Raw genomic sequence first — 16,428 nt, 5'->3', positions numbered from 1 at the left:
TAGACATGTTGATGTGTGTCCAGGTAGACATGTTGATGTGTGTCCAGGTAGACATGTTGGTGTGTGTCCTGGTAGACATGTTGATGTGTGTCCAGGTAGACATGTTGATGTGTGTCCAGGTAGACATGTTGATGTGTGTCCAGGTAGACATGTTGGTGTGTGTCCTGGTAGACATGCTGATGTGTGTCCAGGTAGACATGCTGATGTGTGTCCAGGTAGACATGCTGATGTGTGTCCAGGTAGACATGTTGATGTGTGTCCAGGTAGACATGTTGATGTGTGTCCAGGTAGACATGTTGATGTGTGTCCAGGTAGACATGTTGATGTGTGTCCAGGTAGACATGTTGGTGTGTGTCCTGGTAGACATGTTGGTGTGTGTCCAGGTAGACATGTTGATGTGTGTCCAGGTAGACATGTTGATGTGTGTCCAGGTAGACATGTTGATGTGTGTCCAGGTAGACATGCTGATGTGTGTCCAGGTAGACATGCTGATGTGTGTCCAGGTAGACATGTTGATGTGTGTCCAGGTAGACATGCTGATGTGTGTTGAAGTAGACATGTTGGTGTGTGTCCTGGTAGACATGTTGGTGTGTGTCCTGGTAGACATGTTGATGTGTGTCCAGGTAGACATGCTGATGTGTGTCCAGGTAGACATGCTGATGTGTGTCCAGGTAGACATGTTGATGTGTGTCCAGGTAGACATGCTTATGTGTGTCCAGGTAGACATGTTGATGTGTGTCCAGGTAGACATGCTTATGTGTGTCCAGGTAGACATGTTGATGTGTGTCCAGGTAGACATGTTGATGTGTGTCCAGGTAGACATGTTGATGTGTGTCCAGGTAGACATGTTGATGTGTGTCCAGGTAGACATGTTGATGTGTGTCCAGGTAGACATGTTGATGTGTGTCCAGGTAGACATGCTGATGTGTGTCCAGGTAGACATGCTGATGTGTGTCCAGGTAGACATGTTGATGTGTGTCCAGGTAGACATGCTTATGTGTGTCCAGGTAGACATGTTGATGTGTGTCCAGGTAGACATGTTGGTGTGTGTCCAGGTAGACATGTTGGTGTGTGTCCTGGTAGACATGTTGATGTGTGTCCAGGTAGACATGTTGATGTGTGTCCAGGTAGACATGTTGGTGTGTGTCCAGGTAGACATGTTGGTGTGTGTCCAGGTAGACATGTTGATGTGTGTCCAGGTAGACATGCTGATGTGTGTCCAGGTAGACATGCTGATGTGTGTCCAGGTAGACATGTTGATGTGTGTCCAGGTAGACATGTTGATGTGTGTCCAGGTAGACATGTTGATGTGTGTCCAGGTAGACATGTTGGTGTGTGTCCTGGTAGACATGTTGGTGTGTGTCCAGGTAGACATGTTGATGTGTGTCCAGGTAGACATGCTGATGTGTGTCCAGGTAGACATGTTGATGTGTGTCCAGGTAGACATGCTGATGTGTGTCCAGGTAGACATGCTGATGTGTGTCCAGGTAGACATGTTGATGTGTGTCCAGGTAGACATGCTGATGTGTGTTGAAGTAGACATGTTGGTGTGTGTCCTGGTAGACATGTTGGTGTGTGTCCTGGTAGACATGTTGATGTGTGTCCAGGTAGACATGCTGATGTGTGTCCAGGTAGACATGCTGATGTGTGTCCAGGTAGACATGTTGATGTGTGTCCTGGTAGACATGCTGATGTGTGTTGAAGTAGACATGTTGATGTGTGTCCTAGTAGACATGTTGATGTGTGTCCAGGTAGACATGCTGATGTGTGTCCAGGTAGACATGCTTATGTGTGTCCAGGTAGACATGTTGATGTGTGTCCAGGTAGACATGCTGATGTGTGTTGAAGTAGACATGTTGGTGTGTGTCCAGGTAGACATGTTGATGTGTGTCCAGGTAGACATGCTGATGTGTGTCCAGGTAGACATGTTGATGTGTGTCCAGGTAGACATGCTGATGTGTGTTGAAGTAGACATGTTGATGTGTGTCCTGGTAGACATGTTGGTGTGTGTCCAGGTAGACATGTTGGTGTGTGTCCAGGTAGACATGTTGATGTGTGTCCTGGTAGACATGTTGATGTGTGTCCAGGTAGACATGCTTATGTGTGTCCAGGTAGACATGTTGATGTGTGTCCAGGTAGACATGTTGATGTGTGTCCAGGTAGACATGTTGATGTGTGTCCAGGTAGACATGTTGGTGTGTGTCCTGGTAGACATGTTGGTGTGTGTCCTGGTAGACATGTTGGTGTGTGTCCAGGTAGACATGTTGATGTGTGTCCAGGTAGACATGCTGATGTGTGTCCAGGTAGACATGTTGGTGTGTGTCCTGGTAGACATGTTGATGTGTGTCCAGGTAGACATGTTGATGTGTGTCCTGGTAGACATGTTGGTGTGTGTCCTGGTAGACATGTTGGTGTGTGTCCAGGTAGACATGTTGATGTGTGTCCAGGTAGACATGCTGGTGTGTGTCCAGGTAGACATGTTGGTGTGTGTCCTGGTAGACATGTTGGTGTGTGTCCAGGTAGACATGCTGATGTGTGTCCAGGTAGACATGTTGGTGTGTGTCCAGGTAGACATGTTGGTGTGTGTCCAGGTAGACATGTTGGTGTGTGTCCTGGTAGACATGTTGGTGTGTGTCCTGGTAGACATGTTGATGTGTGTCCAGGTAGACATGTTGGTGTGTGTCCAGGTAGACATGTTGATGTGTGTCCAGGTAGACATGTTGGTGTGTGTCCTGGTAGACATGTTGGTGTGTGTCCTGGTAGACATGTTGATGTGTGTCCAGGTAGACATGTTGGTGTGTGTCCAGGTAGACATGTTGATGTGTGTCCAGGTAGACATGTTGGTGTGTGTCCTGGTAGACATGTTGGTGTGTGTCCAGGTAGACATGTTGATGTGTGTCCAGGTAGACATGTTGATGTGTGTCCAGGTAGACATGTTGATGTGTGTCCAGGTAGACATGTTGGTGTGTGTCCTGGTAGACATGTTGGTGTGTGTCCTGGTAGACATGTTGGTGTGTGTCCAGGTAGACATGTTGATGTGTGTCCAGGTAGACATGCTGATGTGTGTCCAGGTAGACATGTTGGTGTGTGTCCTGGTAGACATGTTGGTGTGTGTCCAGGTAGACATGTTGGTGTGTGTCCAGGTAGACATGTTGATGTGTGTCCAGGTAGACATGTTGATGTGTGTCCAGGTAGACATGCTGATGTGTGTCCAGGTAGACATGTTGATGTGTGTCCTGGTAGACATGTTGGTGTGTGTCCTGGTAGACATGTTGGTGTGTGTCCAGGTAGACATGTTGATGTGTGTCCAGGTAGACATGCTGATGTGTGTCCAGGTAGACATGTTGATGTGTGTCCTGGTAGACATGTTGGTGTGTGTCCTGGTAGACATGTTGGTGTGTGTCCAGGTAGACATGTTGATGTGTGTCCAGGTAGACATGTTGATGTGTGTCCTGGTAGACATGTTGGTGTGTGTCCTGGTAGACATGTTGGTGTGTGTCCAGGTAGACATGTTGATGTGTGTCCAGGTAGACATGTTGATGTGTGTCCAGGTAGACATGTTGATGTGTGTCCAGGTAGACATGTTGATGTGTGTCCAGGTAGACATGCTGATGTGTGTCCAGGTAGACATGCTGATGTGTGTCCTGGTAGACATGTTGGTGTGTGTCCTGGTAGACATGCTGATGTGTGTCCTGGTAGACATGTTGATGTGTGTCCAGGTAGACGTGTTGATGTGTGCCCTGGTAGACATGTTGGTGTGTGTCCAGGTAGACATGTTGGTGTGTGCCCTGGTAGACATGCTGATGTGTGTCCAGGTAGACATGTTGATGTGTGTCCAGGTAGACATGTTGATGTGTGTCCAGGTAGACATGTTGATGTGTGTCCAGGTAGACATGTTGGTGTGTGTCCTGGTAGACATGTTGGTGTGTGTCCTGGTAGACATGTTGATGTGTGTCCTGGTAGACATGTTGATGTGTGTCCTGGTAGACATGTTGATGTGTGTCCTGGTAGACATGTTGGTGTGTGTCCTGGTAGACATGCTGATGTGTGTCCAGGTAGACATGTTGATGTGTGTCCAGGTAGACATGCTGATGTGTGTCCAGGTAGACATGTTGATGTGTGTCCTGGTAGACATGTTGGTGTGTGTCCTGGTAGACATGTTGGTGTGTGTCCTGGTAGACATGTTGATGTGTGTCCAGGTAGACATGCTGATGTGTGTCCAGGTAGACATGTTGATGTGTGTCCTGGTAGACATGTTGGTGTGTGTCCTGGTAGACATGCTGATGTGTGTCCAGGTAGACATGTTGATGTGTGTCCAGGTAGACATGCTGATGTGTGTCCAGGTAGACATGTTGATGTGTGTCCAGGTAGACATGTTGGTGTGTGTCCAGGTAGACATGTTGATGTGTGTCCAGGTAGACATGTTGGTGTGTGTCCTGGTAGACATGTTGATGTGTGTCCAGGTTGACATGTTGGTGTGTGTCCAGGTAGACATGTTGATGTGTGTCCAGGTAGACATGTTGATGTGTGTCCAGGTAGACATGCTGATGTGTGTCCAGGTAGACATGTTGATGTGTGTCCAGGTAGACATGTTGGTGTGTGTCCAGGTAGACATGCTGATGTGTGTCCATGTAGACATGCTGATGTGTGTCCTGGTAGACATGTTTGTGTGTGTCCTGGTAGACATGCTGATGTGTGTCCAGGTAGACATGTTGATGTGTGTCCAGGTAGACATGCTGATGTGTGCCCTGGTAAACATGTTGGTGTGTGTCCAGGTAGACATGTTGATGTGTGTCCAGGTAGACATGTTGATGTGTGTCCAGGTAGACATGTTGATGTGTGCCCTGGTAGACATGTTGGTGTGTGTCCTGGTAGACATGTTGGTGTGTGTCCAGGTAGACATGCTGATGTGTGTCCAGGTAGACATGTTGATGTGTGTCCAGGTAGACATGTTGATGTGTGTCCAGGTAGACATGCTGATGTGTGTCCAGGTAGACATGTTGATGTGTGTCCAGGTAGACATGTTGGTGTGTGTCCAGGTAGACATGCTGATGTGTGTCCAGGTAGACATGCTGATGTGTGTCCTGGTAGACATGTTGGTGTGTGTCCTGGTAGACATGTTGATGTGTGTCCAGGTAGACATGTTGATGTGTGTCCAGGTAGACATGTTGGTGTGTGTCCAGGTAGACATGTTGATGTGTGTCCAGGTAGACATGTTGATGTGTGTCCAGGTAGACATGTTGATGTGTGCCCTGGTAGACATGTTGGTGTGTGTCCTGGTAGACATGTTGATGTGTGTCCAGGTAGACATGCTGATGTGTGTCCAGGTAGACATGCTGATGTGTGTCCAGGTAGACATGTTGGTGTGTGTCCAGGTAGACATGTTGATGTGTGTCCAGGTAGACATGTTGGTGTGTGTCCAGGTAGACATGCTGATGTGTGTCCAGGTAGACATGCTGATGTGTGTCCAGGTAGACATGTTGATGTGTGTCCTGGTAGACATGTTGGTGTGTGCCCTGGTAGACATGCTGATGTGTGTCCAGGTAGACATGTTGATGTGTGTCCAGGTAGACATGCTGATGTGTGCCCTGGTAAACATGGAGGAGTATGTTGAAGTTGACATGTTGATGTGTGTTGAAATAGACTTGCTGATGTGTACTGAAGTAGACATGTTGATGTTTGTTGAAGTAGACTTGCTGATGTGTGTTGAAGTAGACTTGCTGATGTGTACTGAAGTAGACATGTTGATGTGTGTTGAAGTAGACATTGAAGTGTATGTGGAGTGTTTTGTGTTGTAGGAGAGAGGAGGCCCTACAGGTGTACAAGCAAGCTCTTAAGGTGGACGATGACAATGCCGACATCTATTACAATGTAAGAAATTGTTTCCATGAGTGACATAAAGCTGACCTAAGGATACAGTAAATGCTTCTCTCTATATGAACACATACAGCCACAGTGCCTGTACACTATTCTGTCAACTGTCACTCATCATTACTTCAAATTGAATTATTCAGCCTGATCATGTTTTGGTGTGTAAGTGAATTATCAAACATCGATTATTACTTGGTTTCTTGTTTGAGCTCTAGCCCTGGTTGGGGCTGCAGTATTTGTTAATCATGTCTAAGTTCCTGCTCAGACAAAGTAGGCGTTTTGTCTTTTAATGACATATAGAAGTTTTCAGCTGTGACAAAGATCTTTGATGGACAAATCTTCTTTTACTCTTGTACACACAACATTTCGGGGTCACTTCACGTCCCTTCATCACTTGACCTGAAGGTGAACAAAGATCTTGATGTCAAAGTTTCTTGCTAAATATTGTTTCAACATCAGCCCAGGCACGGTCAAAACAGTTGTACCCTTGAAGGTTGAAGTACCTCAAGCCCACTGGTGTAGAAGGCTTTATCCTGGGGGTAACATGTTCTCCACAGCAGACATGTTGTCATCATCGTCTGTATAATGCTTGCCACACACTTCTTTCTTTCAATTTTGAGTTGGAATTATGATGCTTGAAAATCTGAAGAAAATGTGAGGAAGGTTAACGACTTCAAAGCCAGACATGCGTATTTCAGTCAATGCAATAACTTGGTGACTTGTCCACAGATGCATGGTGCAGCAACACACCTTCAGTCAATCTTGATATTCCCTGGTAGTGGCCCTTGCAGCTTTATGTCATATTGTGTGGTCATTAATGGTCTGACTTTTAAGGGAGCAGTCATCCTGTAAGATCCTATGAAACTGAATACATTCTTTTGCCAGCTAAAGGAATAGACTTGCTTTTTTTGAGGAAGAAATGTTAGACCTCTACTTTTAGACTCATCTACTGTTACTTATCACTCAAAAGAAGTCATCAGTAACAGAGGAAGAATAATATTTATTGATTCTTATTTGATCAGCACAGAATTTTGTAAATCCTTGGATTAACCATAACCTTTGTGTTTACAAACAGAATGTTGATTTTAATATGCATTTGGATTGGACAATGCCAATACCAGTAAACCTTGCTTACTTGGTTAGGATGGAGATTGGACTATAGTAGTCACTTAATTCCTTTTACCTTAGGTAGATGAGTGCATGGCATCTTGGCAAGTTTTTCTTCCAGTGCAATGATTATGGAAGGTTGTTTCTCAACAGCTAGGTGTGGTCAGCCTGGAGCTGAAGCAGTTTAACGATGCCCACAAGTACTTCGAGGAAGCCCTTGTGCGCAACCCAGACCACACAGTGAGCAATGCTTCTCATTTGCAGACATTTTATAAGTTGATGTTCATATGCTCAAATATCCAAACTGTGACTTTCTTCGTAAAAAGAATTCAGTAATCATGGAACAACTTCTTAACATTCTTAACAGTCTTCTTAACATTCAAGATTTATTATTCAAGACACGTTCAGACTTTATTGGGTAATACTGTTAGAATTTCACATTGCTGAATCTTTTTTCTTTTCCTTTGTTTCAGCAAACATTGTTCAACTCAGCAATACTGTTACAAGAAGGAGGGAATCCCAAGGATAGACCCGAGGCCTACAGAAGGTGGGAGCAGTTGACATAGTCCACAGTGATGACACTGATGGACCAGAGTCCACACTGACAGCAATGACACCAACCAGGACTTTACTCACAGGAATGATACAGACCAGGACTTTACTGAGAGCGCTGACACCAACCAGGAATTTACTGATAGGAATGATACAGACCAGGACTTTACTGATAGGGATGATACAGACCAGGACTTTACTGATAGAGATGACACCAGACCAGGACCTTACTGATAGATATGACACGGACCAGGACTTTACTGATAGGGATGATACAGACCAGGACTTTACTGATAGGGATGATTCAGACCAAAACTTTACTGATGTTGATGATACAGACCAGGACTTTACATATAGGGTTGATAAGACCAGGACTTTATTGACAGGAATGATACAGACCAGGAACTTACTGACAGGGATGATACAGATAGACCAGGATTTTTCTGACAACAATGATACACAAACTGGGACTTTACTGAAAAGGATGACACAGACTTGAACTTTACTGATGGGGATGGTTAAAAACCAGGACTTTACTGACAGGGATGATACAAACCAGGTCCTCCTTTCACGAAGCAACCTAAACTGAGGTTAACCTTAACTCCCATACACTAAGGTTGCATTAGTGACGTACGATCACCTTAGTGCTTCGTGAAACGGGGCTCAGGACTTTACTGATTGGGATGATACAGAACAGGACTTTACTGATTGGAGGCTCACTGACAGGCATGGTATTGATGGATCAAAAACTTTTCCTGATAAGGATGATCTGTACCAGGTTCCTTGCGTGGGATGAATGGTCCACTAGTTAGGATATTTGCAAACATTGGACACATCCAGGTTGAATGTTTTAAATCTCACTGTTCTTTGTCAGGCCCCCCTAAGTAATTGATGGAATTACAGCAAATTTGAAGGAATTGCATCTCAAATGTAAACAAACGCAGCCCACTCGCGAAACAGTTGCAGCGATATTGGCAGTTTAGCGGTAATAACAGAAACACGTCGGCCCTATCGGAAGCAATGTAGGTAATACTGGAAACACGCTCGGCCATCTTCGGAGATTTTTCGGTCGCGAGCGGAAACTCACGCAGCAAAACATGGCGTCGTTGGAAGAAACACCCGTCTCGGTGAGTTGTGCTTTTAGTTCCTACTATTACATTTTTATACTTATCCATCTTTGACCACCCGCGTTGAATGCGTTTAGGTATGAGGTGTTGTCGGGACAATAGCTTATGTTTTTAGGAACAGGTTGTCACTGCAGAACAGTGTCACAAGTCATGCCCCTGGAGATTGTTTACAGCTGAACATCGAAGTCGTGCCGATGATTACGAACATCATGAACATGTGCCATGAAGAAGTTTATGAGCCATAATTTTTCTTTCTATGAAGTGCAATTGACAAATTTAAACACATTTTACAAAAAAAATGATGTTATATCTAGCGCACGTTCGTAATCATCGGCACGACTTCGATGTTCAGATGTAAACAACCTCCAGGCGCATGACTTGTGACACTCTTCTAGAGTGACTATCTTTTCCTAAAAACATAAGCTATTGCCCCGACAACACCTCATACCTAAACGCATTCAACACGGGTGGTCAAAGATGGATAAGTATAAAAATGTAATAGTAGGAACTAAAAACACAACTCATCGAGACGGGTGTTTCTTCCAATGACGCCATGTTTTGCTGCGTGAGTTTCCGCTCGCGACCGAAAAATCTCCGAAGATGGCCGAGCGTGTTTCCAGTATTACCGACATTGCTTCCGATAGGGCCGATGTGTTTCTTTTATTACCGCTAAACTACCGATATCGCTGCAATTGTTTCATGAGTGGGCTGCGTTTGTTTACATTTGAGATGCAATTCCTTCAAATTTGCTGTAATTCCTTCAATTTCTTAGTGGGGCCTGTTTGTGATAAATTTCCAGTTAACTTTTTGCTTTACCCTCTGTGAAACAGTTACTCTTTCTGAAAGAATTTCATGAATCACTGCTGGTCCAGCTTTGTAACAATTTTGTTAGCTTGACTCAAATTGGCAGGTACTCTTGATGTGATCTGTGTGTATTTAGGTTGAAGAAGCTGATGGAAGAAGACCCAGAGGACTCCAAGATATACTTTAACCTGGCTATGCTGGCCATGGACGACAAGGACTTTATAGCTGCTGAGAAATACTTCAAGCGAGCTCTAGAGGTGAGCCCTCCATTTGACCTGTAGGACACACTTTCATAGTGTCACACACCAAGGAATGACCTAACAATAGGGTGATAGCGTCTTTGTCTAATGTTTGTAAGAGCATATATTAGCATTGGACGGTATGATTTAATGTGTTGACAGATCAGGCAGAACTTCCCAAGTGCGCTGTTTAACATGGCCTTGATGCTGGTGAACGACATGAACCGACCAGCTGATGCTCTCGTTTATCTCCGGACACTGCTACAGGTGAGAGTCAGCTGAAAGTATATACTGGTAATATATGTAGGATATAACATGAGTGGCGGGCATTATTGACAAGTAAGTTCCTGTGGGCAGATATTGCAGATATACACTTTCAACCTAGGTGGTCACTATGGACATATGCTGGCACCCAGTATTCTATGTGCAAAATGGTCCGTATTATTGATAGGTATATGATAAACAAAGGATACTAAACAGCATTTTGTGTAATACTAATATAATTAAATGACAGATTTGGTGTAAAAACGAGTTTGATGCTATATCTTTCACAAGTTTAATTAAAATGTTATTTCACGGAAGTGCATATAGTGTTCTCTTTATTACTCTGGAAACATCAATTGATAGAAACTGCCTACAGTGTGATGACATTCATGTCAATTTTCCACGAGTCAAGCATCGTCTTATACCATTGTCACAGCGCCATTAGCATTGTGACATCATAACTGTAATCATTATGACGTCATATATCTAGCAGCATTACACTAGTGTAATATTGTTGTAATAATATTACACTGCAGTGTCTTTATTGGGTGAGTAATAAATAGATATCAACTGAGCTGGGTTTCCACTGTCTCAGTGGAAGATGACAACCAGCATGTGCTCTGCCCGGAGGAAGAATCTACTGCGTAGTCTCTTGTAATTAGTAATGATGTCATGTGTTCTTAAGTTTTAAGTGAAAGCATTATTTCCATGTGAATCATCAATGTGCGAAGGTCCCGGGGTAGAATAGGCCTTCAGCAACCCATGCTTTCCATAAAAGATGACTATGCTTGTTGTAAGAGGCAACTAATGGGATCGGGTGGTCAGGCTCGCTGACTTGGTTGACACATGTCATTGGTTCCCATTTGTACAGATTGATGCACATGCTGTTGATCACTGGATTGTCTAGTCCAGACTTGATTATTTACAGACCGCCACCATATAGCTGGAATATTGCTGAGTGTGGCGTAAAACTAAACTCACTCACTCACTCTGTGTGTGAAAAATTAGGTCTCCAGTTGAGTATACTTGTAAGTCTGCACTTGAGGCCTTTTCAGATTGTACTTAAAATCTCTCATGTTGCTGGTCCTTAGTGCTTGCATTGATCGTGTGACCTTGTACATCCTCAGTACAAGCCAGACCACATCAAGGGCCTCATCCTGATGGGAGATCTGAATGTCAACTTTGTCAAGGACCTCAAGGCAGCTCAACAGGTATGTACTGGCAGCTCAAGAAAACTACCTGAATCTTAAACATTAGGTTAAATATATGTCCTTTGAACTGCAGAGTCAGTTATGATACCAGCTGATTATGATCTTTTATTGTTCACTAGGAGACAGAATAAACTAGCAAGTCTGATTCATTTCTTGAAAAATCTAGTACTTTTTTTAGTCCCATACTTGATTCAGTAGCACGCCCTCTGAGTGAGGCACCTAATCACCAACACAGTCGGTTTTTGTGGGGGTGAGCAGTATAGTACTAGAAAGTGTAATCCCAAATGTATCATATGTTTCGTTTGACCACTTTCTAAATGACCTTGTGTAATCAGACCTACAAGTGGACCGACCCTCTAAGTGTTGTCACCACAATCAAACCCAGGTCTGTCTGTCTGTCTGTCTGTCTATCAGTGAACATTTACAGTGTTACAGTTGTCTTCCTAACAGAGATTAACGCCCACAGAATCTATAATGGATTTGGCAATCAGCTGCTATTGGAACATATTTCTAAAAATCACGTGTTCAGATTGATAGTTTTTAATGTTATAGATACACTCTATTTTGCCATCTGCTAACTATTTATGGTATTTACAACTGAAGAATTACCAAACTTAAAATGTTCTACCTTAGGATATATACTTCAGTGCACAAACCTGTCTTTGTATGTATTTCTTCCTGAAACTACAAGCTTTAGAATGTGTTCCAATTCTATTTAGTATGTGTGTGTATATATCCAATATTATGTTTTGTTCTGACAGAACTTTGAGGCAGTGCTAGCCCTTGACCCCAACCACGTTCAGGGCAACCACAATCTGTGTGTAGTGTATGTGGAGCAGGGCGACCTGCTGAAAGCAGAGAAGTGCCTGGTCCATGCACACAACCTGGCCCCACAGGAGGACTACATAAAACAGCATCTCAATATTGTCCGCGGCAAGATACAGCAGATCAGAAAACAGATGGCCTCACAGAAGGCACAGGCTGCTGCAGGCAAGCAACCCTTGCAGGGCCAACAATCAGCACAATCAGTGGACAATCAGCCGCCACCCCAGGCCCAACAATCAGCAAGGGCAGGGGACAAGCAACCATCACCCCAGCCTTGATGTGACAACATTCTTTACATCATTCATCATATCATCACACTAGTTTGGGACATATGTAAATCATATATGATTTTATTTTTTAAATTAATTGTGTAAATATTATTCCCATACTCTTGTTAATATGTTGGATTAGGATAATTCCATGAAGGTTGTAGTCAAGTATGTTCTGAGGCATACACTACAGTGATATCATGAGTGTTATTCTAAGATAGTGTCATAATACTTTTGAAAATAGCAGTATCCTCCTTACACTGCTATAATCAAATGCCAAAACACAAAGAAATACAGACTTTTTTTCCTGTTTATCGTACGTCCATCCATTCTATTGTGATAAATAGCATGGGACCCATTCACCTTCGTATCTACTGTATCACTCATCTGAAACCATAAAAATGAGGCAGAATACTTTTTTCTCTATGTTATGAGGTTCAGCAGGTAACAACCATTGCTGATAGGTATGTGACATTCTGTGAAAGATTCTGAATAACCAACATGAAGATATGGAATGAGTCCAGTGTGTTTGTCATGACAGAATGGTGCTATTAAACTGACTTGCTAAACAGAGATGGTGGATTTATTGGTTGTGTGACAAGTTCCATCGATGAATCCTCAGTGGGACAGCTGTATATTTACTGATAGAACTGTGATATACAGATGAATGATTGGTACTTAATGATTTCCTTGTTTTCATGCGAGACAGTTCTCAGACTGGACACTGACAAGTACCTATTTCAGTAATACATTTTATAAATGGGAATGTTTAGATTTTATTTTATATCAAGCCTTGATTATTTTATGATTTCATAGAAATCTTCTTATTGTGTTTATCTTGTTTATATGATGTCTTTACTGTCATTCTGTATGAGCCTATGATCCGTACCCATCCATGCAAACAAACAGATCGTAAACAAGTGTCTCTGACATTATTTCCTTACACCCGATCTCTGTGGCCTGGTGAGCAGCTTAAGTGACTACCATGTTTTGCAGAACAAATATATGCTTCAAAATGGTGTTAGTAACTGCATTTCATTCATATCTGTAATGAAGTTCTATGTCCACAGAACTCTCCCCGTTGTTAGATATAGAGGATATGAAACTACCATCCGTGGAATACGTACCATTTTTATTGAACAAGTTAATGATTTGGTATGAAACGAGTGGAAGAGAGTTTGATACTAAATCTTTGACAAGGTTAATAAATATGGAATTTTACAGAAGCAAGTTTAGTATTCTGTTTATTACTGTCCAACACAAATTGATAGAAACTGCGACTACACTGCCTACCCTGTGAGTTTTTTTTTCAGCTTTAAATAAAAGAAAAGCAGGTTCTATCATTGCGAAAGCAGCATTAGTGTTGTGACATCAGAACTGTGAATCATTATGATGTCATATGTCTAGCGCTATTACACTAGTGTAATATTGTAAAAATATTACACTGTATCTTCCATGGGAGAGTAATAAATACGCAGTACATGATTGTTTGAGATCAGTTTGCTGTGTCTAGTACAATCTTTTCCTGTAGAATGTGTCTAGTAGACTTTCCCTTCTTACCTAGTAAAATCACCCATTGTCCCCATAGTATGTCCTATAGTCTCGCACTGTAAAATCACTGTAGAATGTTGTGTAGTCTTTCTCTGTAGTACATTGTTTGATAAATTCTTTCCCTGGTACTTTTAAGAACTTGTGGTCTCACCTTAGGCATATCATGTCCGCTTGAGCTGGATCAACATTGCCCATTTTGTCATTTTATTAACAGAACACAGCACAAAAATAGTTTATGCATTTTCACCATTTTGCACTCTGAGTTTTGAACGATTTAAACACTGAACATTTTTCAGTTATATTTTGGATCGATGTAGGAGTTTGTTGAACCTGAAGGTGATGAGGTAATGGTTACAGATCAGAACTGTTTGTCAGGTCACATATAGGTATAGGTCCTCACATGAGGATGTTCATTATTTGTAAGGCTAGTACATTGACTACTTGCTTCATGCATGGTAAGCAGCAGATGACAACACAATGTTTCCCACTCAAGTGACTGGAATTTCATATGCACCCTCATGCTTTATACCTGAACCTGCAAATAAGCAGATCTGTTAAATCATGGACATAATCAAAACATCCAAGTTGATGTTTGCCCAGTGATCATCCCATCTACATGACTGTTAATCTACCATTGTTGCCAATATGTATAGTTTATTTGATCATGTATTATAAATGTGAGGAGGAGAGGAAGTGGTACATAGTTTTCTTGTGTTGTCCCTAACATTCCAGTATTGAGCATTACGTATTAACATCATTAAAATGAGTTGGTGAATCCATTCCAGACGAGACAAAATGTTTCATTTACTTTCCAGTTTCTGTGCTGGGAATGAGAGGATAAATGCAAAATGTTGCTCGTGTGGTGACATGGTTTCTTCTTGATGGTTGTGAGGATGAGATAACTGGTAACCTGAAGTACATCTGCAACTTTAGCTGACTGAAATACATTGCACACTTTGTTTTATAGGTATTACTCTAGTACTAGTGCTATAACTGAATAGTTTGTTTTGGGTTGTCATGTTTCTCAAATTAAGAGAACTTATATGTGTTATCCAGTCTCTTTGAAATCATTTATTTAGCTAATTGTAACCCTTCCACCAATCAGACATCAGTGGATGGTAACAGATATTATTTAACCTCATGTAAAAATGGCGAGTTTTGATTGGTCCATGTGACTGTGATAAAATACCATGTACATCCATAACAATCCGCGAGCGGGAGTATAAGTACTCCCGCTACGAAAGTCATGTCACCCCGCTACACCTCGGTGACAATGCGAAGTGAGAAAAGCGTGCATCGACAAGTCTTTAGTAACGTGCAGTGCACTGAGGTCAAATGATCAGCTGGTGTCAACATGGCAGCAAGTCGATTTGATGCGTGTTGTTTTGTTTTGATTTAGTGAAAACATTCAGCTAGATAAATGCGATATCACATCGTGTCGAGGGAAATACGGGGTTTTATCAGTCCCGAGTAAGGTTATATTCCCCCAAGCAGGAGGTTTGGCGAATATAACCTTGCTCAGGACTGATAAAACCCTGTATTTCCCTTGACATGATGTGATAACTTATATTGGAAAATGAGATAAGAGGAAGTTAATTTTTCTATTTTATTGGTACCAAAGACATCAGTTTATTTTCGTATATCCAATGTTTGTGCTGTAATATTTTTGCTGTAATGTTTTTATGTGTAGGATATAACATGACCTGCAGGCATTTTCAAAAGTAAGCTAGCTTCTCATGGGCCCAAGGGTCGTGTTATCTCCAACTTATAAAACAACCAAGGATATACTTTGGATAAAATTTGAATATTTAGTGTTGAAATCAACTGGGATGAGATAGGCAGCAGATGCCTCGCCTTGAACGCGCAATGCATATGTGCTGCCAACATTACCGGGGCAGAGGGACATTATTAAGATAATGCCTTGGGCAGACATCATTTAGATAATTACTTGAGGAAGCACGATTGTATCAGATATGAGGGATATTACAAGAAAAAGTGTTCCCTAAGAAAGAGTGACGTCACTGTTGGTTTATAAGTATTTATGCCATTGTTCAAAGAACATATGTACAATTTTGGTCCTGCCTGTTTGAGTTTATGAATGGTCCATTATATCCTTCCTGACTGCGGCTGTTGTTGCTCCTCTGTGTCTTCATGAAAACAATAAACATTTCAATTCCAGTGTGTCAGTTTCATCTTTCATCGGTTGGCCATTTACAAGGATAGGTGATACAGTGTTGCATCATCCATGGCCAATTTGGTATTCAGTAGGTCCACCAAGACAGCAGTGAACAGGTTGAAAATTGGTGTCCGGATAGCAAATAATTATGTGCCTATATTTCATTATTGGATATTTCTAAAACATCCCATAAAATATGCTTTTTAAAGGGCAAATCCGAAAAGTATTACTTTTTAGTACACTTTTTCACTTTACCTCACATGCAGAACCAGTTCATACTACTAACCTTGACCATGTGTGTGAAAATTACCAAGAGGTATAAAAAGAGTCGTTGGAAAAACACCAAGCCAAACAGGGACCTGCATAATTATTCTTCAACATCTGAGGGTACCAACAGTTTCTTGATCTGTACACAACAAACACGGTATGTTT

General features: G+C 42.2%; 1 protein-coding gene across 1 annotated transcript in view; it reads left to right on the top strand.

The window, feature by feature from the left end:
* Positions 1–15,998, top strand: part of LOC137286895 (protein O-mannosyl-transferase TMTC3-like) — a 40,133-nt gene extending 24,135 nt beyond the window's left edge. The window contains exons 15-21 of the mRNA XM_067818914.1: positions 5,799–5,871; positions 7,132–7,218; positions 7,452–7,525; positions 9,598–9,718; positions 9,863–9,967; positions 11,092–11,175; positions 11,937–15,998. Coding sequence (XP_067675015.1) covers positions 5,799–5,871; positions 7,132–7,218; positions 7,452–7,525; positions 9,598–9,718; positions 9,863–9,967; positions 11,092–11,175; positions 11,937–12,278 — 886 coding nt within the window. The 3' untranslated portion in view covers positions 12,279–15,998. The remainder of the gene's footprint in view (positions 1–5,798; positions 5,872–7,131; positions 7,219–7,451; positions 7,526–9,597; positions 9,719–9,862; positions 9,968–11,091; positions 11,176–11,936) is intronic.
* The last annotated feature ends 430 nt before the right edge of the window (positions 15,999–16,428 follow it).

Source organism: Haliotis asinina, chromosome 6 (assembly GCF_037392515.1).
Source record: "Haliotis asinina isolate JCU_RB_2024 chromosome 6, JCU_Hal_asi_v2, whole genome shotgun sequence".
NCBI classification, from domain to species: domain Eukaryota; kingdom Metazoa; phylum Mollusca; class Gastropoda; order Lepetellida; family Haliotidae; genus Haliotis; species Haliotis asinina.
Note: the sequence above shows the minus strand (reverse complement) of the source record. Positions and strands in the feature narration are given on the sequence as shown.